At 34.5% G+C, this 24,133-nt stretch overlaps 1 protein-coding gene across 31 annotated transcripts in view; it reads right to left on the bottom strand.

Moving 5' to 3' along the window:
• Positions 1-24,133, bottom strand: part of ADGRL3 (adhesion G protein-coupled receptor L3) — a gene marked incomplete at both ends in the record, with an annotated part of 570,571 nt that overhangs the window by 531,390 nt on the left and 15,048 nt on the right. For 13 of the 31 annotated variants that reach the window (XM_080697690.1, XM_080697703.1, XM_080697699.1 and 10 more), the window contains one exon: positions 18,420-18,623. The exons of the other annotated variants lie outside the window; for them this stretch is intronic. In XM_080697690.1, coding sequence (XP_080553816.1) covers positions 18,420-18,623 — 204 coding nt within the window. The remainder of the gene's footprint in view (positions 1-18,419; positions 18,624-24,133) is intronic. 31 annotated transcript variants of the gene reach the window in all.

The following is a 24,133-nucleotide window of genomic DNA, read 5'->3' on the forward strand; positions in this document are numbered from 1 at the left end:
ATGATGTCAGAGAAACTATTTCTGAAAAGAGCTCTACTGTGGGAGTGAACAATCAGGACCAGCAATAATGAGTGGCTCTTGAAGGTCACAGCTGTTGAGCAGCTAATTGTAACTTGAAAAGCTGAGTCCCAAGTTATTAATGATCTTGCTTGATAAAGTTTTTTTTTTTTTTCCCACTCCAAGTCCTACAAGGGTTTATTTTAACTTCGAAGATAAAGATCTGCTCCTGCAATAACGTAAGACATTTCCTGTCTGGATGCATTTGTGCATGGGGCTCTGCCTCACACTCATACACACACACATACCCATGCACATGCATGCACACACATACACACACATGTGCACACACACATGTGCACACACACACACACATACACACACACACAGTACAAACTTGTAACCTTCATGTAAACTGAGATATGCCTTCTGACTTCCAGATCACTTCTATAGAGAGAGATCATTAACTCTGGTGAATATTTTTGTTTTAGCTTAACTGCTTACTATTATATAAAAAAAAACAGTTTGAGAGAAATCAAATAAGCAATTTATTCAGAGCCAAAAGGCTTATTTATTTTATATTTATGTGGGAAAACATGCCACTGTTCATTTGAAACACAGACATTATATTACACACTCCAGATTTAGGTTATGGGAGGTGAAAATAATATTTCCGAAGGCTAACAAAAATTATACTGGATGATAAAAAAGAACTTTCTCCTCTCCTTAAGAATTACTTAGGGCAAAGTAATTCAGTCTTGAGAAAATGTAAGGCATACTACTAGAGAATTAGAGAGTGTGGTGTGCATGGAAGTTATATTACACCGAGAGCACCGTATCCCCTCAGTGATGGTGTGAATCACTGTTGCTTTTCTGTTACTTTGGATAATTTATCTATCCTTCTAAAATTTCCTCCCAAGTACAAGTTAAATCTTCATATTTCTATCATGTACCATGTCATGGTCATTTATTTATGCATCACATAGGTCCATAATAAATGCTTGCTGGATGAAGGAAATGAAATGCTTTAATTATGTCATTCCAGCTGGATTGCTGCTCCTCCTACAGTGAGCCACTGAGGTTCTTGAATGAATCCCTGAGGCTGCCACAGCATGATGCAAGGAGCTCACCTTTCCTCCCCGACCACAGCCCCAGGGGCATGAGTGAGTAGCTCCCACGAAGCCCAAAAACAAACAACTGAAATCAGAGCTGCACCTGTGAGTCAAATGTATATTAGACTGGAAGCAAAACTAGCTGCCCCTGCGGTACAGGGAGAACAAAGCACTTAATTATTTTACTAAGATTCAGGTCTATGAAAAAAGATGAACGCACACACATACTCATTTTCTTTTTTTTAGCTCTGTCAAAATTTTCATTAGCATCTTTGTGCTTTCCTAGGTGGTGGTCTCTAGAACACAATATTTTGTTATTGTGTTATAATTAATGAAGACTTGTTTATTTTCTTACTACCACAAACTATGGATGATACTAAATACCCTGGCAAATATATGATAAAGCATAGGGCCATACCTTGAGAATTATGTGTATATATATATATATATATATATATATATATATAATATCTATTCACTATTTAAATGATTATAACAAGTTCTCTAGGGCATTTAAGAACCAAGATTATCATCTATTTATACTAATTCCCATAAACTGTCAATAATATGTAGATGAATAGTACATTTCTATCATTCCTGCTTCTACATACACATAAAATGAGAATTTTTTTTACCAAATCCAAGTCATTTAATCTCTTGTCAAATCTCTTGATATTTTCAAAATTAATGTGGCACCACAGAAAGTTAGTAGTACCATATTTTCAGAAGAACTCACCTAAGCAGGGGTGCAGGAGATTTGAATAATGAATGCATGTATTACTTTTGTAAGCACAAAGTTCCAAAAGGCAAAAATATATCTCTCCAAATCTATGATGGCTAAACTCAAGCTGAGCCATGGAACTTTTCAGTCATTAGAAGAGCTGAAAATAGGTTGGGACAGGAAAATCAGAGGTTCAAGGCCAGCCTCAGCAAGTTAGGGACAAACACCCTCAGCAAATAGTGATACTGTGTTTCAAAATAAGAAATAAATAGAACCCGGCATATAGAAAAATCCTTGGATTCCATCACAAGAATCACATAAATAAATAAATAAATAAATAAATAAATAAATAAATAGACTAGAGCTGGAAGTAAGCAATTTTGCATTAAAAAGAATAGTTCAAAATCCATATATATTCCAGGAAGGTTTTTTTGAGGGTGGGTGCTGACCTAATTATTATTTGATAAAATTTGTCTTATTACTATTATTCTTGCACTGGGGATCACACCCAGGACCTTGTACATGCTAATAACATGCTGTATCACTGGCATATACCCCTGTTATGAGTAGCACAGATAGTCAGAAAACTGTATACATTTTCTTTTCTTCCTTTCTATACTTACACCAACTCTTTTAGTACAATTCATCCATTCATGCATTTTTTTTTTCTCTTTGGAGATGATATCCAAATATGTGGCTAAATATCTGATTTAATTCCCATTATTTTCAAATTCCCTACAAAATTGGCTTACAGATACCTGAAAATACAGCACATTGTAGAACTAAAATTATTAATTTCCTCAGACACTAGTATTCTTTGCCAACTGTTTAATTCAGTGTACAGATAAGAAATATAAGCTGAACTCAAAGCCATAAAATATATTTAAACCACGTATACTTATTTCAAAGCTTTTTAAAAATATACTCCATTTTTAAAAGAATTAATAAAAGTGCTTTTACTTTTTCAACTTGAAAGTCTATGGTCATAATGTCTCAAATATTTTGCCCCCAATATAAGTTAAAACTGCAATTTTGTATATTTCAATGCAGTTAATGCACACATTTATACAAAACATGCATTTAGATCATTTTTAATTGAAAAAATTACTTGTCTTCTGAGTAGGAGTCTTATGATCAAAAAAGAAATAAGCTCCCCCCAAAAAAAAGCATCAAATAACTTTAGATTGGGTAAGGACTTTGCAAACAGTCCCACCAACACAATAACGATTTATTTTTAGTAATAAGTCACCTCAATTTATGTAGTTTTATAAATTTCAAACAACGGAGTATAAAAAAGGCAACTGTATAAATTATCACCCAAATTAGAACACTTGAGAACAAAAGAGGGCACTATTAATGATTATCACTATTAGAATTACTGTATCTCTCTGGGAAAATTTGGTCCTAATTTAATATCTGTAATATATACAACATGTATTTGCTGTTTTAATTAAGAATATTCAGCCGGGCATGGTGGTGCACACTTGTAATCCCAGCATTCTGAAGGCAAGGATCTCAGTTCACGATAAGCCTCAGCTATGTAGTGAGGCCCTTCGCAACTCAGTGAGACCCTGTTTCAAAAATAAAAAGACCCCCTGCTGGGCGTGGTGGTGCACACTTGTAATTTCCAAGCTTGGGAGGCGGAGACAGGAGGATCGCAGTAGGTTCCAAGCTAGCCTTGCTGGCTTAAGAGACCCTGTTTCCAAATAAAAATATAAAAAATAGGTCTGGGAGTGTAGCCTGGAGGTAGAAGGGTTTCCAGGAACCCCAGTACCACCAAAAATAAAATAAAATAAAATCCATAAATAAATAAAAAGACCCCCCAAAATATAGTGTTAGGAGTGTAGCTTGGAGGTACAATGCTGCTGGGTTCCATCCCCAGTAACGCAAAAAAAGAAAAAAAAAAAACAAAACAATATTCAACGTGCTTTAGAAGAAACAAAAGATAAATATAAAATTTATGTGCTAAGATACATGTTTTTTTAATTCAGTGTACAGATTTTTAAATTTCAACTTGAAAGTCTACAGTCATAGTGTCTAAAATATTTTGCCCTCAATATAGGTTGAAACTGCAGTTTTGTATATTTCAATGTGGTGAATGCACACATTTATGGGGAGATTCATGCAGAACTCATAAAATATAGTAAGAATAAAAAGTAATGGACTAGAAATGTAGCTTAATGATATAGTGCTTCCCTAGCATGCAGGAGGCCCTGGGTTTGATCCCCAGCACCATGACCAAAAATTGAGAGGGAGTTAGTAACCTGTACTTATAGAATAAGAGATCATATATGTCTGCAGAGAGGAATAGAAATATAATAAACCTTAAATACTCAATGTCCAGATCTCATCGTCTCCAGACTGACAGTCATTCATAAAAACTTAATTTGTCCTCTCTTAGTGACAGATATTACGGTCCCTTTCTGACACTTCAAACACAGATATAAGGCTTAAGAGCCTCACAGGTTAATCAGTGAGACAGAGCTGTAGCTAGGTGTTTGAATTCCTGAATCAAACACAGAGCAAGCTTGTGTTACCTCTGAGTTTCTATCTACTGAGCTTCCCTATCTGGTCTTTGTAACCATATCATCAACAGAAATAGCTAATGAGGCAGAAAGTGAATCAGAATACGGTGACACTGGAAGGAAGAGAATTGAGAAAGTGTGGTCCTTTCACCCTATGGAATCCTATCCTAATATTACAAACATGACCCACATCTTTGTCCTTGCTTCTCATTAGAGACTAAATCAATCATCATGATTGCAAAATCATAGCACCTTGAACACTGAGCCTATCAGTTCAAAAACCTTTGTTAAAGCCAGTCCAGTACTGAAGGCTGTATGTGTAAAAGTATGAATGTAGTATAGTCAACCTGGATACTCATTGGTGGGAGAGTGGGAAAGGGTGTGGGGAGGGCATCAAGCACTGTCTGAATGTATGACATTTTCAATATGAGTCAGATTAAAAAGAAAAAAGATATATTAAAAAGAAAAAATGCAGCTTAAAAAATTCCCATGTGGTGACACACAGCTCCACAATCTCATCTATTTAAGATTCACTCAAAAAATGGAGAGCTTTCTCTACAACATGCTCAATTCTGGATGTTGTCCTATCTCAGCCTCTTGGGATCGAAAGATTTCAAAGTAAAAATAAAAAAGGGCTGAAAGGGTAACTCACGTAAAGACTGTCCCTGGGTTCAATCCCTGATATAAAAAAATATAATAGAAGTAAAAAATAAACCAATAAAATATATATCATCAGAGGCCATCAAATGATTCCATTAGAACATAGTCACATTATAATCAAATTATTTAATATGATGTCAAATTTACAAATAATAAATGAACCAAATGGTACATTTTTCCTTATCAGTGTGACACCATGGGAATATATTATATTAACAAGCCCAACAGTCTCCAGTAAAATTGAGGAATCAATTTGTTTTTTAATTCCTGAGATGTATTAATATATATTTGGCAGTGCTCAGGATCAAACCCATAGCCTTGTACTTGGTAGAAAAGTTAGGCAAGCAAATCTCCAATTCCATTAAATTCCTGAGGATGTGTGCGTGTGTGTGTTTGCGCGCACGCGCATGCCTGTTTGCATGTGTGCACATGTGGTACTAGGGATTGAACTCAGGAAATGTTTATCACTGAGCTACAACTCCAGACTGCCGACCTTCTTCCCAGTCTAAAACTGAGCAAGGCTCGTTTTAGCAGGAATGCTGCACGGCAGACATTTCCTGGAACAGATGCACGCCATCTCCTTCTGGGGAATAGTATTAGGCATGGGGATTTGGGGATTTTTTGGAATTGGTCTTGTTACCAAAAAGATACCTGAGACTTATATTATTAATGGCTTCAATTTGTTTAAAATAATTCAAGATTTACTCCCTGAAACTGTAACATTTATGTATGAGTTGCACCTAAATTTCCAAATGACCGATCTAAGAAGAATTCTATAAAGACTCAGACAATAACAAGCAGAACAAGCATTAAAGGCAACCGATACTCCCCAGGCTTTTCCCAAGCAAATATTAACAATACACCTAAAACAGAGCCAAGACAAGTTGTTCCCACTGTCATGAATTCTAAAAGGCCAGCATATTTAATCAGAGGTAGGCTATGGTAGAGTGGCTACTGACCCCCCAGTAACCATACCCCTTTGGTTGTACAATGGGTACGTGAACAGCAGCAGAAGAGATGGGTACCCAAGCATAGCCTTGGGACATGGAAAAGTATGAAATGTTCCTCTCCTTAGTAGTGCCTATTGATTAAAAACAATGATATATATTAATCAAAAAGTATAATGTTTAGCATAGGATATTATTTTGATATTATATTAGTAGTTAATAATAAACTTCTGATCTTTTCCATGGTTGCTTGTAAGAGGAAATATTTCCTTTAAAAAAGAAACTGGGCGTCTGTCACCTTGTCTTGATGTATTAGTTCTTTGTATACTTACTGATGGATTAATTCTGGAAAAAACTGTAAGAATAGAAGGTAGCCAAAAAAGAAAGTATAAAATGCTTGCCAAAACCAAAAGTAGAGAGAGAAAAAATGTAAAATAAAGAGAGAAGCTTCAGTCTCCATTGAGTCTGTGTGGTGTTTCTCCTCCGAACTTTGCCGATTCCTCACTCCACCACTTGTGGACCCCGACTCTTACTAGGGCTGGACCCCAGCACCAGACCATTTTACTTTTATTTTGAAATAGGGTCTTGCTAAATTATTGCACACTGTCCTGGTAATTGTAATCCTCCTGTCTCAGCCACCCCAATTCCTGAGATTTTTAAATGCTAAAAGTATTACTGTGTCTATCTCTTAATATGATGGTTATTTAACAATGATTATATATATATGTATATATATATTATAGTGGTAGTTATGAATGACTTGAAATAATGGTGGCTATATATTTAATAACAATAGTGCTTATACATACTTTTGTGTCTAAAAATGTGTAGCAAATAATGCCACATTTAATATTTCTAGTCTAGCTTTAGTAAATGGATCACTAGAGACAAATACTTTTACTATAGTATAGTTCTTAAGCCTTAAAATAATTTAAAAGATTCTTCACTTTTTGCTATAATTTTAGATTCATTTAGTTACAACTTCCTACATTATATGACATAATTTAACTATTTCTACATTTGACTAAAATATCCTAGTGTCTCTCTAGTTGTTTCATATAGTATTAAATATTCCCAGAATACTAACTTAAAATTTTCATTTTAATGTTTTAATATGTGTTCCTTGAGGGCTACCTTTATCTTAGTGATTCACAAATAATCAGTGATCAAAACCAGAAATGCTACAGAGTATTGCAATTCCACAATGGAAGAAAATCACTAAACTCAGTCAAGTTTCCTCGCTTCCATCACATATATTCACAAACTAATCCTCTCTTGTTTGCTCTTCTTACTTATAGGGCATTTGAAAAAGGTCACTGAGTCAGTAATTTCTCAGTGAAGATCAAAGCCACTGTCTTTCTCATCATTTCACTCATGTCTGTCATCATCCTATCACATATGTATGAACTTTCTGTGGATTGCCATTAGCAGACTCTGCCAGAGGGATAAAGCAGAAGAAAATATTTTGGGGATGTCACTTCAATTAGTCAATTGTATCATACATGATTTGATTGCTTTCAGTGGCTCTTTTCCCCATCCATAAATTTAAGTGTATCCCCAGGATCTCTCTTCGCCAATTCCCTGCATTGCCAATCTCAACTCCATTGACTTTATCGCCTCTTCATTAAAATCTCCCAACTTTATCACTAGCAATAACTTTGAACTTGATATTGAGTTTCAAATTTTCAGTGTCTGCTTCACATTTGCACCTCTTAATGTTTCCAAAACCACACTCACCATTTATTTCTAAAAAGCCAAAGCATCCTCTTGATGTCCTAACTCTGTGAATGGTACCACCCAGTCACCTAGGCATCTTTGATTCTTCCCTCAACCCTCTCTCCTGCATCCAATTAGTAGACAAGTACCACAGATTCAAACTCTGCATCTCTACATTATCCAGGCTTCCCATCACCATCACCATTTCCTCAGTGCAGGCACTCATTACCTTCTGCCCTACTGCAACAGCTTAACTGATCTTGCTACTTTAAAGTCCTGCTGTATCCTCAGTTTCCCAACATAATACTAATAGATTCTAAACTGAGACTCTAATTAAGAGCTTCTAGACAATACCTACTACAGATAAAATGATATACAAAGTCATACCCTGTCATTTAAGCCCCCAACGTGATGGCTACACCCACCTTTCAACTTCCTGTTGCACTCCATTTTTCATGTTCTAGTTGTCTGTTGAACAATGCTGCTTTCTGTTTCATGAAAATAGCTTAGCTTTTTCCCAGTAGTAGTAGCTTCATTCATGTAATACTATTATTTGAAATACATTTCTCTAATGCCTCTATCTATGCTTGCAAATTATCCTATGTCTTTTTCAAGAGTAAGTTAAATACTACTTTATCTAAGCAATCTTAATCCTTCCTTCTCTTATAGCTCCATCTCATTAATATGTCAGTTTTTTTCTCCTTTTAAATAGTACATTTCATCAAAACCATATTCCAGTCAATCTTACAGTCAACTACATACCTTGTGTAATTTTGCCTTTCTCACCTACAACTGTGATGTCAGTACAAAAAGGAGCAAGCAGCCTTGCAGTGAGTAGTATAAACATTAAAGGCACAACAAATATGTGAATTAAATTATTCTTTTCCAAACATTTATCAGTGATATTCAGTTACCCAGCAGTGAACCCATAAATGTGCCCAAACTGTAAAGCCAGTATTTTAAAACACAACTTTATGTCTTTCCCAACCTAAACAAAAATATTAACAAAATTCTTTATGAAACTTTCATTATACATCTCTGGTATAACTACTATAAAGCAGAAAATCCAAAGGAGGATAAATAGTGGTAGGAATACTTACTATGTTTTAAGAACTATAGGTTTTTATCATATTGAATATATTTATGCATTATATTTTATCATCACAACCACTATATATGTCTTTTATCATCACACTATATAGATGTGATAGCACAGGTTTTTCAGTAGTGAGGATTTAACCCAGGGACATGCTACCTCAGAGCTATACCCTCAGCCCTATTTTTCATTCTTTATTTTGAAAAAGGATCTCAATAAGTAGTGGAGGGCCTCACTAAGTAGCTAATATTGGCAACAAACCTGTGATCCTCCTGTGTCAGCCTCCTAAGTACAAATGTGCACCACCACACCCCACTGATAGCACATTTCTTTAAGATGTAAATATCTGACCTTAGTTAAGATAGTTAATAAAGAGTAAAGCTGAGTGTAAAAACAAATCTCTGACCAAAAAGTCCATGTATTAATATTAACTGCAATTCCATAATACTGGCATCTCTATAGACGTAAAACCAAAATAGTGAAGAATTAAAGACATACCTAATAACCACAAAAAATGTAATAATATCTTAAGAACGAAGAGTTGAAAAAAATCAATTTAACTAATTATATACATATATGAAGAAAGAACAATCTAGATTGCCAGGTCAAATTTTTATATTTACATGTTAAAAATTTAGATAAGAAGAAAATGCAGAATATAAAAATATGGGCACAAGGCAATCTCTGAAAACATTGTGTTCTGTGAAACTACCTTACCTGCCCTGCCCTTTCTTTCATTTTAATTTTGAGTTAATGCTTCTGTAAATATTAAGAAGTTTTCTCTTCATATCTGGGATACACATCAAATCTCTTTTGCTATTGCATATTGGTTGAGTAAGGAGAAACTAAACAAAAGGAAAGTATTTCCAAGTAATTGATTAAACTATTCCAAAAAGCATCTGTGATTGGTAGTATAAACTTTGCTTCTGTGGAACATATATAAAATTCTGACAGCATGGCATATACTAAACAAATTAAAGAAACAATGTAAAATACATCCCTAATCAAATCCCAGGAACAAAAACATTTTTGGGCCTAAATGTCTACATTTAGCATCTATGTTATAGTTATTTAACATGTTATTTAATAGTTAAAAACATCATTTCTGGCCAGGCGTGGTGGAGCACGCTTGTAATCCCCGCGCTTGGGAGGCAGAGACAGGAGGATCACGCAGGTTCAAAGCCAGCCGCACTGGTTTAAGAGACCCTGTTTCCAAAAATAAAATAGGTCTGGGAGTGTAGCCCGGAGGTAGAAGGGCTTCCAGGAACCCCAGTATCACAAAAAAACCAACCATACAAAAAACAAAACAAACAAAAAAAATCATTTCTGTAAGAATGTTGAGAAGCTACTCTCTTGTTTTTCAGTTGGAGAGGGAAAAGAAAGTATAATGTATGCCAAAAGAAACCCAAGAGAGAGTTTACCACATTTTCCTAGAAATACTTGAGGGCACAAACTCCTAACACCTTAATTTTCAATCGGATACACCATTCGGGTATTTACACCGCTTGGAAAGAAAATAGGGTTCTCAAGGAAATTCTTTGAAAATATATTTAAGGTCACAAAGTATATTTTAAAACCTTAAAATGCGTAATCTACTTCTCTAGAGGCCTTTTACTTTTCTTCACACATAAAAACATGACATGACTCTAGATACACATAAGAATTTTGAAGAGTGATGCGTTAAGGATGTATTTTGCATATCAATTAGATCCGAAATGTGTCTAAACTGGTGAACCCCATTGAAAGACACAAATAAAGGTGAACAGGGGCTTTTATCTGAAATAATATTATAGTGTCATATAAATAAGAAAGCTAACACAGCACTTTGAAGGCCACGTTATATGATTCCCCTACAGCAAGAATTACATCCAAAAGGCTGAGCTTGTAAAAGAGAAGGTTTTTGGTTGCTGTAGCAACATTAATCTCTGTTCTTCTGTTACAAATTCTTTCATCTCCTTACCTCCCTATGTATTCCTAGATTTTACCTATACACTGCAGACTGTAATATAATAACTAAATTAGAACCAGCTTTTCCAAAAATTTAGGAGTATGGAGCGTAAGAATATGAGAACATGTCAGAAGGATAACTCATCACTGTCAATATAAATAATGCTAATATAAAAAAATTAGGAGAATAAAATCTCAGATTTTCCAATGATCATAAGTTACACCAAATGAAAACATAAAAGCCAGAAGGAAATAAAGAGCAACTGTTTACCCCACAGATGTGCACTCACGTGTGCCTTTCACACCATTCTGACTCAAAGGCAGGAGAATGGAAATTATTTTATCAACAACAGGTTAAAACCAGGAATGGTGGCATACATCTGTAATCTCAGCTATTTGGAAGGCCAAGGCAAAGTACTGCAAATTTAGGCTAGCCTCAGTAACATAGAAGACTCTGTGTAAAAATAAAAAATAACAAAGGCTGAGATGTAGCTCAGCGTTAAAGTGCCTCTAAGGTTCAATTTCCAGGACCGGAAAAGTAATATAAAGAATAGGGCTAAAAAAGAAAATCAACTCATTTAAACCCTACTTAACATTATTTTTCTGAATTGAGGAAGAGTTAGGTGGTATGGAACATTCCAACCAGCAAAAGTTATATTTACCCACAGTACAAAGGGAAAAGTTTATGGTATGTCTAATAGATGGATGAAATTTTTCGATGTTATGCTTAGCTAATTCATACTGGTCTCTGTATCAGGATGCAACACCAATGCTACTTGAAATTCAAAAGGACCTTGTCCGACTCACTGACTAGGTATCCATGTGGTTGAAGGGTAAGAAAGAGTAAGAATATAACTTGAATTATGAGAAAATGTGCCTTCTAACCTCTACTCGAAGGTGTTTTGGTTTTGACAGGTCTTAATGCATTCTATATTCACTTCTCTGAGTTCTTTATTCAATCCAGTAGCTAAGACTTGCCCTATTTAGTGCCTCCACGGTGTATAACAGATAGGCTCAGTTCCCACATGATGTTACAGAACCAACAGATGAGCTTTTGCCACCCTTACCCAGCCTGTACCAGTTCTATATAACACCATCATATGGGAGGTTTGCAATGTGGCCTTGGACCTACAAATAGGAAAGTAGTTTTTTTTTTGTTTTTTTTTGTTTTTTTTTTTAAGCAGAGCTTATATAATGGAAAATCTTAACCAATGAAAACCTTAACCATTTCATCAAGAAAAAAGATCACTTTAGATTGCCATCAAGGAGTATGCTGTTTTAATAATCAGTTTTAATTAGGTAAGAGATTAATCAAGGTTCATTTCTGAGGCATTCTCAAAAGACACATGGAGATTACTTTTGTTACTGTTTTATTGAAGTATACACAGTCTTACATTGTTAATGAGAGCAAACATGAACACAGTAGTCTCCTGCTTCTTTTCAGATTTTGACATGAAACACTATTCAAGGAACATTAAATATATCTGGGCCTGAGAAGACAGGAGAGTTCAAATTTCATTTCTAATCTTGGCTCTATTATATCCCTGTTAGGTTACTGGGGACTAAAGGAAGGATTGGATGAAAATCCTAGCAGATCTTCTAAGTTTCAGGATATCTTATCACATCTATGTCATGACTGAATAATAAATTACTTAATTGCCTAATAAAAATGATATTACATTTTGTTTATTTTTATTAAAATAATTTTATTCTCAAAATGACATTTTAACTACCTTCCTCATATTTGTATATTGGATTTAAAACATAGTTTCTTTAATTTGAAAACAAAACATTTTTTATTTTGTATAGATGGTACAGGGGATTGAACCTAAGGCCTCACTGAGCAAGTTCTCTACCACTGTACTACACCCAAATATTGTTTTGCCTGTTTTATCATACTTTATTTTCAGACAGGGTTTCACTAAGTTGCCCAAGCTGGCCTGGAACTTGCTATCCTCCTGCCTCAGTCTCCTAGCTAGTTGGAATTACAGGTATATGCCACCACACCCTGCTAGAATATTGGGTTTTATTCAGTGGATAAGTGTTTAGTTAGCAACAACCATCATTCCTTACCAACTATCTCATCCCTGCTTATCTTTTTCATCTCAGGCAACCATTCAAAATGAAACCTCTCAAGTCTGAGGCTTCGGGTTCTTTTTCTTTGATTTTTCTGACTTACTTGAAAGCACAATGAATCTCACTGAGCAAGGCGACTTATGCTGATCATCCCAGCTATTCAGGAGGATGAGGCAGGAAAATCATAAATTCAAGGCCAGTCTGTGCAACTTAGTGAAACTCTGTTTAAAAAAAAAAACAAGTGCTGGATTTATAGCTCAGTGGAAGAGAGTCTCTGAGTTCAATCCCCAGTATCATAAAAATACACCAAAGCTCTAACTGCCAATTAGTTGGTCCCTGTCATCATTATTTGAGGGGCTGTAGTACTAGGGGTTGAGTCTAGGGCCTCACAGATAAAGCACATACTCAGCCACTGATCTACTCCTTGCCCTTCAACATCACTGTTTCTCTCTTCTTGCGTCAGAACAACCAATATAAGAAACTCATACTTCTTATCAGAACAAATTTAACAACCTTTCCACCTCATCTTAAAACTTCTATTTTATTTTTCAAATGTACAAGTCCTGGCTTTTTTTTTTCTCCTAAAATCAACTTAACTGTTCCCTTACTGCCATCAGGGAAATACCAAAGTCTTCATAATGTTCTATCAGGCTCTTCTTGATCAAATCCTTGACCACTTCTGATCATTTCTAGACTGACGTCTAAAAATTATCCTTTGGACTTCTGTGCTCCAACCATATCAAACTAATTAAGCCTTTGTGTTGCTGATTACTTACAGTAGTATCTTTCTTCTTCCAACTATGGGCCTAGCTAACTAATGCTCATCTGTCTGGTTGTAGCTCAATGTCACTTTATCTTCAGGACCACCTTTTTGTCTAAGTAGACAATCCCTCTGTGTGCTCCATGGTAGCCTGTGCTCACAGCATTGCCTCTAATATACTCTTCCTGTTGTGTGGGTCCTGGACCATGGATTGCCTGATATATGAGTAACTAGATAAAGAATATTGACTTTAACAAAATGGTAATCAAATTATCTTTCTTGAAAATCTGAACTAAGAGACAGGAAGGCTACTGCCAGCTGGTGGTTGGTTTTGTGACAGAAAGGAAAGGTGCATAAGTTGTGACAACAATCACTTATAAGGGCAATGAACAACAACAACACCACCACCACCAACAACAAAAAACCTTTGGAAAGATAAAAACCAATAAAAGAATTAGCACCATAAGGGGGGAAAAAAAACCTCCCTTGGAATTATTTCCTGATTCTACATTCTAGTATTTAAGTCTTCTGTTTCCATAAAGAAATGTATTCTTAAATCATTATGCCTACATTTATCACTTTACACACACACACACACACACACACACACACACACACACACACTGAAGACCTTTTCCTATTTGAGTACATAAAAGAGGTATCCTCTAAATTAATTCAACATCCTGTTTTCTCTTTTTCTATCTGTTCCAGTAGAGTTATCAAGAGATCAGAATTGAGGAGTGCTCCATCTTTGACTTCTTGGGACTTAATATAAATACCCGACATACATCTGCATCAAACAAGTGATGGTGGGAAAAAAATGAGTATAAGAATGAAAGAAGGAACCTCCAGAATTTAGAAATATAGACTAACATTAAAGAATGAATTTGGCTGAAATAATTTTAAAAGTCAAATGAATTTTCCCTATCTATAATTATAATATAAACATTCCCATCTATAAACATCAAAACTAAGAATAAGGGGGGAAATAGTAAGAAGTATGGTAGAGTATGATATGGTTCTTTGAAAGGACTGTTGGGATACATAATCTTCTTATAAAAGCATGTTGGTGCCTGCAAAAAGTGAGCTTTATGAAAAATGCAGTAAAATGAGCTTTTACTACCTCACATCAGGCCCCAAATACTTTATCTGTTTTCCAAGAGAAAACTTTAAAAAAACCCTGACATCCTATATGTGTGGCTTGCAGAACGGTTATTTGTAGATCATCTCAATGAACTTTCTAAGCCTCTGTATGAAGATCACAAATAAAGCAAAGAATACATTGATTAAAACAAAACAAAACAAAACAAACATTAAAATTCTTTCAGCTTCTAGGGAAAGTGTGTCTCTCTAGTCATTAGCTGAGCAGTCTGTCCTCAAACTTCCTTCTGCCTTAATATGCTAAAGAGAAACCTGAATTTAGAGTACTTTTGTTTTTAATTCTTTATGCTTTGCTACTGTACCATGCAGTTCTAATTTCTATGAATCCAAACATTCATTAGCTCTCAAGTGCTATTAGCTAACAGGAAACAAAGGGGAAAATGCCATTACGGACCAAGTCAAAGAGTTTGTTTTATTGTTGGGGCTGTTTGCTGGATCACTATTTGCTTGCCTAAAAATCTATACAAAAAAAGTGAGGTTAATATATTTGAAGGCAATATCAAAGCTTGAAAGCATTAATATCAGTCTTCACTGTTTATATTTATTTTTGAGCTTTATATTCTTATGAAACCTTCATTCTATAACAGACTATTGTTTTTTGTTTTTAGAAATGTGGAGGAAGTGAGGAAGGGAGGAATCTGAGTTCACTGACATTTTCTTATTTGAATTCCTCTGTGTCCTTTCAACTTAAACAGCTTAAGAGAATGAGAATCTCTTACTTCAAATTCATTTTTAATACCTACACTAGCACTCCAGCTGTATGTACTATCTTCTGTGTCTAGAAATACTGTGCCCTTGTATTATTTACTTTTTCTTCTTTATTCTTTCTATGGAAGGCATTGTCAAATGGACTTTAGACCCTCTCAGTCTCACTGCTGAAATTACTTTTGCACAACCACAACTTCCTAAAAGTATCACTTCATCATAACAGACTCACAGGATTCTGTAAACTCCTTTTATAGTGCATGGCATTTACCTTAGTCTCCATTTATGAGATTCCATGAAATTTGCCTTGTACCTTGCTTTTGTATGTCTAAAACAGAATAGAATTCAATTTTCTTATTTGATAGTTGATAGAAAAACATGATTTAAAATCCAGCACTACACTGTGACCTGCCGTTTAGACACAGAAAAAACTAAAAGCTTAGAATATAGAAAATGTTCTAAGCTATTAAAATGAGAGAATGAAAGGCTGGGGTAGAGCTCAGTGGTAGAGCACTTGCCTATTATGAGTGAGGTCATGGGTTAGATCCCCAACACTACACACACCAAACACACACATACACACACTGCATATATATGTTAGTAGTATATATAATATATGCAGAATAGTATATATTATATATACTACATATATCATTACCCCAATTGATTTATATATAATAAAAATCCATAAAATTATATATATGTATATATATAATTTATATATACATATAAATCAATTCTTAGTTAAAGTTATTTTTTATTTTTGTTTATCTGTTTTTGTGGTACTGGGAATTTAACTCAGGGACATTCTATCTCAAAGTTATACTCCCAGCCCGATTTTTTTTCATTCTTTGTTTTGAAACAGAGTCTCACTATGTTGTGGAGGATCTCACTAAGTAGCTGAGGCTGTCCTCAAACCAGCAATCCTTCTGTCTCAGCCTCCTAAGTACTAGGATTACAAGCATGTGCCACCACACCTGTCTTACTTTTACTAAGTTTTATAGAAAAAAAAATTTATAGAAAAAAATTTATAGAAAAAAATTCTGAATGCCATTTAGACTCCAATTTATTTTCAGAAGACAGAACTGTCAACAAGTGTTTGTGTTTGCACATATAGGTATAAACATACATGTGCATTAATTGCTGATTTAATCATTTATAACCTTGAATGTTAAAATTAAACATCATTTCTGAATTCCTTCTTTTGTACTAGAAATTCAGATGAATATTTATATACATTCATTATATATATGTACATTTGACTAAGTTAGATCATTTATTTTATATTATTATTTTACCATATAAGTCAAAAGACAAAGTAATTATAAAACTTGGTGACTATTCAGCACATTCTGGGAAAAATATAACTGAATCCAATTTAGGGAATGTCAGGTTTGAGTATATAATGCAAAACAAAGCAGAAAGGAAAAGAGTGGAACTTCTTAAAAAAGAATGTTTAATATCCACTGTCCTTCAATTTTCAGACTGAGGAGTCCTTCTGCATGCTCCTGTGGAGTACATGCAGTTGTCTACCCACAGATTGACTGTCGCTACCACCACTCCCCAACCATCACCACCGAGGAAGTCATCCTACTCTGACAGCTGAGTCTAGACCATGGATGGAACAGTGTGAGTGAGGAGCCAGAGCCACTATAAGTACAAATTTGCCTGCACTTATCCCTTTCTTTGTGTCTGTAGTAACTGAAGAGTTGGCTTAGCTCTCCTAAGTGAGTGTATGGTACACCTACATTGTCCCTGAATTAAAACAAAATATTCTAGTTGTTTATTTATTTATTTATTTATTTATTTATTTATTTATTTATTTGTGTGTGTGTATGTGTGTGTGTGTGGTACTGGGGATTGAACCCAGGGACATTCTACCTCCAAGCCACACTCCCAGCCCTATTTTTTAGTCTTTATTTTGGAACAAGGTGTAAGTTGCAGAGGGCCTCACTAAGTAGCTGAAGCTGGTTGCAAACCAGGATCCTCCTGTCTCAGTCTCCCAAGTACTGGGATTACAAGTCACATCTGGCTTATTCCAGTTTATTTTAATAGAGAGCTACATGAAGGGGTTTAGAAGATAAACTCAGCTAATATGATGCTCTTTTATAGTCCTTTGTTTGTTGTCCCCTTCCAAAAAAAAAAAAAAAAAATCAGCAGATAGTGAAGGTGATTGTGTTTGGAACAAGGGACAAGACTTGGAATTCATGGTTCCCAGTCAAATGTTTCCAGTTTTTTTATGTTGTGGCATAAAAATAAAACTAGAAATGTTCTATTACCTGGGGAAATAATAGGGATAAGAGTGCTTATATGAAGTTTTGTGACAAAAAAATTATGATGCCTGAATATTATGTGAAGAGAAAAGAAAAAATTGAGAAATGAACTTCGTATAAATATTAAATGATACTCCTCTTTAGAGTTTCAAGGTCTGGATGACACTCAATGTACTTCCAGCTGTAGAAGCAAAACTAAGCGCTCTGCAACATTTTCACAAGAATATTAGGTTGTTTCTGTAATCGTAGCTTTTGTATTAGGTTGCTTATGCTTTAATCAACTACACATAATTCCTAAGTATAATGTTTTCATCATAATCTTTTCAATACTCTGTTAGTTTCTGTTGATGAGATACTTGTACCAAACAAGTAGATGATCAAAAGTGTTAAAGCTTATCTTTTATGGCTTTCCAAATTTTATAAAAGTTGAATTTTCCACTAGAAGACATTTTTAATTGTCTGAAATAGTACAAAAATATTTCAAAACCTATAAAAATTGTAAATCAAATATCTGAAAACAAGGACAAGGTTCTCATGTAGAACAAACAGGCATGCATTGTTATGGCAATTGGCTAGTATACCAGGAAGTAGAAACACCAGCCACAAGTGGGTACAGATAGTACATACATTGGAAGACACATTTAGGGCACAGCCTGGGGGCAAAACTTCCCAGGAGTCCCTGCCCAGCCACCCCCATCCCTCTCTCCCCACCGCTGGCCGCACCTTGGGCTGCAATCTGTGCTCCTTGGGCACCTGGACCACGAACTCCTCTGGCAGCTCCGCGGGGCCCTGGTCCACGATGAGCAGTGGCACGCTCTGCAGCTGACTGCTGAAGGAGATGTCTGGGTGGAAGAGCGCCTCCTGGGCTGCGCTCAGCATGTCGCGGTGGAGCAGCAAGGGCTGGATGTCGCTCATTGTGCTTGCCACCTGCGGGGACCGCAGGGCGCACATCAGACCCCACTCAGCTCAGGCTGGCCTCAGAGAGCCCTGGTAGAGCCTATTCCCAAGGCAACCCTCTGCTGCAATCTACAGGCTCAGGACTCCAGCTACCCCATGTCCCACTCAGACAACCCTGGAGCTGAGGAAATCGTACCTCCTGGCCTCTAGTGGAATGCTGTCTAGCTAAACACTATCTATCGTGCATAGGTGCGCGCGCGCGCGCGCGCGTGTGTGTGTGTGTGTGTGTGTGTGTGTGCGCGCGTGTGCGCGCGTGTGTAGTGAATTGAGCCCCAGGAGAGTACTTTCGCTGAGCTACACCCTGGGCCCTATTTCATTTTCTATTTGAAGTAGGGGCTCTCTCTAGATTGCTGAGGCTGGCCTTGAATTTGTGATCCTCCTGTCTTATTTTCCCAAGTATTAGGATTATAGGCACATGCCACCAAGCTGGGCTACAGTATTTTAATTAAGCCAAAATATCTCCTTTTCAGCCCTAACAAAAATGAAAAATTAAACATAGTACTAAAAGCATAGTATGCTACCTGAAAAAATATAAATGGTATTTTTATTTTTAAAGATTTATAGCATTCTGATACAAATTATGGACAATAATATCTACATAAGTATAAATTAAAGAATTGGTTACTACATTAATTTTTATACAGAAAATATTGACCATGGTTGAAGAAACTTTTAAAAGATTTTTTGTTTATTTTGTTTGGTTTGATTTAAAATTAGACTTATATGGACTATTTTATATATACTTATGTGTTTTCAGGTCATTTACTTAACATTTTGAGAGATGTTGTATTAAGATCTGTGATGGACATTAAAGTGGAAAGTATATATACATATTTGCCATTTATAAACACAGTGATCATACTGACAAATGGTACATATTACACAAATAAATAAATATGGAAGACCAAGACAATAATGAGAAAAGAAAATTGTACACATATGAATTTGTAAATAATTCACAAAACAATCACATTTATATGTTATGAAGTAATTGAGGTATTTAAGTACAGGGTTCTTTCTGGAAACTTGATACATAAAACATACATTGTCATACTACTTGAATTTCTTTTAATAAGTAGGAATGATTATGAAAATTTACCTACCAACTGAGAGTAAAAGATTTTACAAAGAAAAAGATTTTGTTCTACACAAATATTTCTAACATATTAAATACACATGCTTAAAACACATTAATAATGTTATATAACTAACATTAAACAGAAAAGAATAAGAAAAACAATAATATTGGTTCTAATAATAACTTACATAGTAGCACTATAATGTATTTATATATATAATATTTACATATTAAGAATAAAAATATCTCTCCAAATCACATGAAATGATATAGCTCTTACAGAAAAAGTTGTATTAAGAACTGTTAAAAATCACCCACCTATGATGAAAAACATTAAATTATAAATCTGAGAATCAACCTTAAAACAACTTTTTAAATTAAAACTTATTATAATATATGTTTGCTATAATAGTTATACAAAGGTAATTGGAATTACATTTGATAGTTTATGTAAATGAAAAAGATGCCAAAGGAGGAAATAGGTTTCAAGACCAAAAATGTTAGAAAAAAATCACCATCTCCAAAAAATTGCTATCTTTGACATACTATTTCTACTGGTTTCTTTGATGTTTCATTCTGATGATAGCTTTTAAAAATTTTTTTACTCCAAAAATGTTTTACTCTTCATTGCTTGGAAGAACAATATGACTAATTTTTAAATATTTTTATATGACTACTTATAGAGGCATGATTTCCCTAACATTTTTAACTATTCTATAAAAATTAGCATAAAATGTGTCAGGATATATTTTCTACAATCTTTAGTTATAATTCAGTTGAAAAAATTTATTTCTTGCCAAGTTAACATACATGCACATATTTGAAGTGATGGAACATGTGCTTAACTTGTTCATTCCTTTAATAAACATTTACTAGGCTTCTTTTGTGGGTCAGGTACTCTGGAGTTTGGTGAGTATAAAAGACTACATATCTACTTTAATGAATTATACATCTGGCAAGGGAAATTAAGAATAAAGAAAGAGATGGATACATAAGAAAAATACCTTTTTTTATTGTTTGTTTGTTTTCTTTGGTATTGGATATTAAACCCAGAGGCATTGTACTTCTGAGCTATACCCCCAGTCCTGTTTATTTATTTTTTATTGCTTTTTAAAAATTTTGTTACTGGTACATTTGTACTCTTATATATCTTGATGGGATAAAAGATGGTAGAGACATACATGCACACATCACCCAATTAGCCCTTACCCAATTACCGCCCCATTCTCTCCCCCTTCCTCCTTCCTATGCTTATTTTTTTTTTTTTTTTTGAAACAGGTCTCACTAAGTTGCTGAGTCTGATCTGGAACCTGTGATCCTCCTATCTCAGCCTTCCACATACTGGAATTATAGACACATGCCTCCATACCCAGCTGAAAAATATCATTTAGATATGGACAAGCTATAGAAAATTTAAATAAGCCTTTATGTAAATGACACATCATTTGGATTTTTATAAAATGCTTATCTATGGTGGTAAAATTTAAGCTGAGATGTCAGGGAGATCTGGAGTTCCTGGCCACACAAAAATCAGTACCTTTCAGGCTACTGCAAAGCTTTCCACAATGAAACTATATAGGTCTGGTTAAGATATTGTACACGGGCTAATGTAACTAGGTAACATGGTTAAAGAGAAGCACAGTTTAACAGGTGGTCAGAGAGTCAGCAAGCACCAGATCATGACTTTGTAAAAGAGTAAACTGTTTAAAACTTCTCTTCATGATACTTTATAAAACTCTACAGAAGAAAGATTAGGACAGAATAGCAAAAGTAAAATAAATAAATAAAAGAATAAAGATCATTTTTGAACTAGAAATAAAATATTTCCAGGAAAGGTAAATTTTTGGAGTAAGCAGAGAATTATAAGTGTTTAAAAATGCATATACAGTGGAAGAAACATCAACTGAAAAATCCAACAGTGCCCATACCTAAGTGAGAGAATTACAGCATGGAGAAGAAATAATAAAACAATCCAAGAGCGCTAGAAAGCAAACTCCAGTGGATCCACAAAAAGCAGGTTTGGAAAAGGGCAAAAAATGATCTCATGGCAGAAGACTAAGGAATGCAAAATATCAGGAAGTTATTAGACTCCAACATGTTCTATGAAATATGTTCTATATATTTTATTTATAATTTATGGATTCTTGGTATTTTATTTGTCTATATTTTATACTCGTTCAAATTCACTCTGTCAAAAATAAATAAATAAAAAAACCTCAGATTCACTGAGCAGTGGTAAAAGAAAGTAGAGGGACTATTAAACTGTCCACATAGAGAAGGACTAACAGAGCACTTAATCTTTCATTTTAAAAAGTATATATACACTTAAATATTGTATGACTTTTGAGATATATTAATTTTGTCTTTCTGAAGTTATTATAAAATAAGTCTTCAAGGTAAACAAAACATTTAAATAATTGTCATTCCACTAAAAGCATAAAATCCATATTGTGGCATTAACTATAATTTGGAGGACTCTCTCACTCCTAAACTCTCCTTCCCATTTTTATCAGAGACCACAGTTCCAAATTCTGATATTGGTACTGGGGATTGATCTCAGGAATATTCTACCTTCTAGTAACACCCCCAGTTCTGTTTTACTTTTATTTTGAAACGTCTTGTAAAATTGCTGAGGGTCTAGATAAACTGATGAGACTGTCCTTGACCCTGCAATCCTTCTCCCTCAGCCTCCCAACTACTGCAATTACGTGCACGCATCACCATGCCTGGTTTATTGTATGAAATTTTGAGATGTATCAGAGGTAATTTTTGTTCTGGGTCAGAAAGTAGTAAGGTCAATTCATCTTGTTCTTTCTTTGTAGACGTCTTCACAAAAAAAGAAACTTCATTATCTTATAAAAATTACATATCTGATTAAGACTTCATTTGAATAAAATGGGGGATGTGCTATTTTTAAAGTTTAATTGTTTTAATTATAGCTAATATCCAGTACTCATTATAAGTAATATGGGTTACCTCTATAACTATATCTTCCACACAATCACTTTTTATTGAGATCTTTTTACAGTTTACATGTTTAGCAAGTCCTTAAAAGCCGTGAAGTGGCTTTGGTATAGTACCAGGATGTTCATATTATCTGTGGAATATAGAATTGAAATAAACACCAAAAATGTCAGAATTCAATGGTATATACTTTCAGAGATCAAGGATGATTTCTAAATGATTAAAAAATAAATAAGCATTGTTTCTAAACAACTTCAGTTGCTTCTGTTTTTTTTCTTCTCTTTAGATGAGTAGCTATGTAATCCAATCAGTTACAAGTAATTTAACTTTCATCAATGAAGAATATTTCTTTTTTAGTTTCTGCAGATACTCTACCACTGAGCTGCATGCCAGCCCTTTATTTATTAATTTTAAAACATATTTCCATAAATTGCCCAGGCTGATTTTGAAATTGTAATCCTCCTGACTTGCCTTCCAAATACTGAGATTACTATGCCAAGCTAGGAAAGTACTATAGTTTACTTTCTTTTGTTTAAGTACTAGGGATTCGACACAGGGGAATTCTGCCACTGAGATACATCCTCAGCCTTTTTCAAATTTTGGGATAAGAGTTTTCCTAAGTTGCTCAAGCAGTGTAGAACTTGTGATCGTGACGAGCAGAGATTATAGGCATGTTCCACTGCACCCAACTACCATGTCTTTTATTAGTTAGCTAATTATAAGACATAGATAGTTTAAAATGAATGCTAATATAGCTATGACCGTGACCTACATATTCAACATCTCCTCTCACTGTTATTTTTTGGATATATAGTATCTATCTTTTCATACATACCTGCTTCACTCTGTTCAAATTATCATTCTTAGCAGGACATTCTTTCCCCTATTGCTTTCCAAACCTCTCTGCTTTCTACTAGCATTCTTCATCATAATTTTATTAAATTGCTCAAAATATATTGAACATATATAAATATATTGAATATATATAGCACACCATCAAAATTCACAGTATTTCCTCTCTACTTTGTACTAAAATTTGCCTAAAGTCTTGTATTTCTATTTCAGAATTTAAGAAAATCAATATTACTTTATTCCCTAAATGAAGATTTTTCCAAAATTTTAATTTTATTTCCTTTATTATAATCTAGCTCCATCTCAATATGCTATTTATGTTGATTCATTTCGAGTGCACATCATGGGTCTACCTAATATGGTGAGTACTCTGTAAGGTTATAAAAAATATCTATGGAAGAAGCTCCTAAGGGATGCTTAGGATATTTTTATTTTAATTTAACTCCAAACAACTATTTGAAAAGTATCACTGCATCACAGACTGAAAGTTTTGAGTGCAGTTTTCTTCATCTTCAGATTGCTTATGACTCTCTGGATTGTTAGCATTTTTCACTAAGCAACTGTGAACAAAACCGTTCAACTAACT

Source organism: Muscardinus avellanarius (assembly GCF_963383645.1).
Source record: "Muscardinus avellanarius genome assembly, chromosome: 6".
In the NCBI taxonomy this organism is placed as follows: domain Eukaryota; kingdom Metazoa; phylum Chordata; class Mammalia; order Rodentia; family Gliridae; genus Muscardinus; species Muscardinus avellanarius.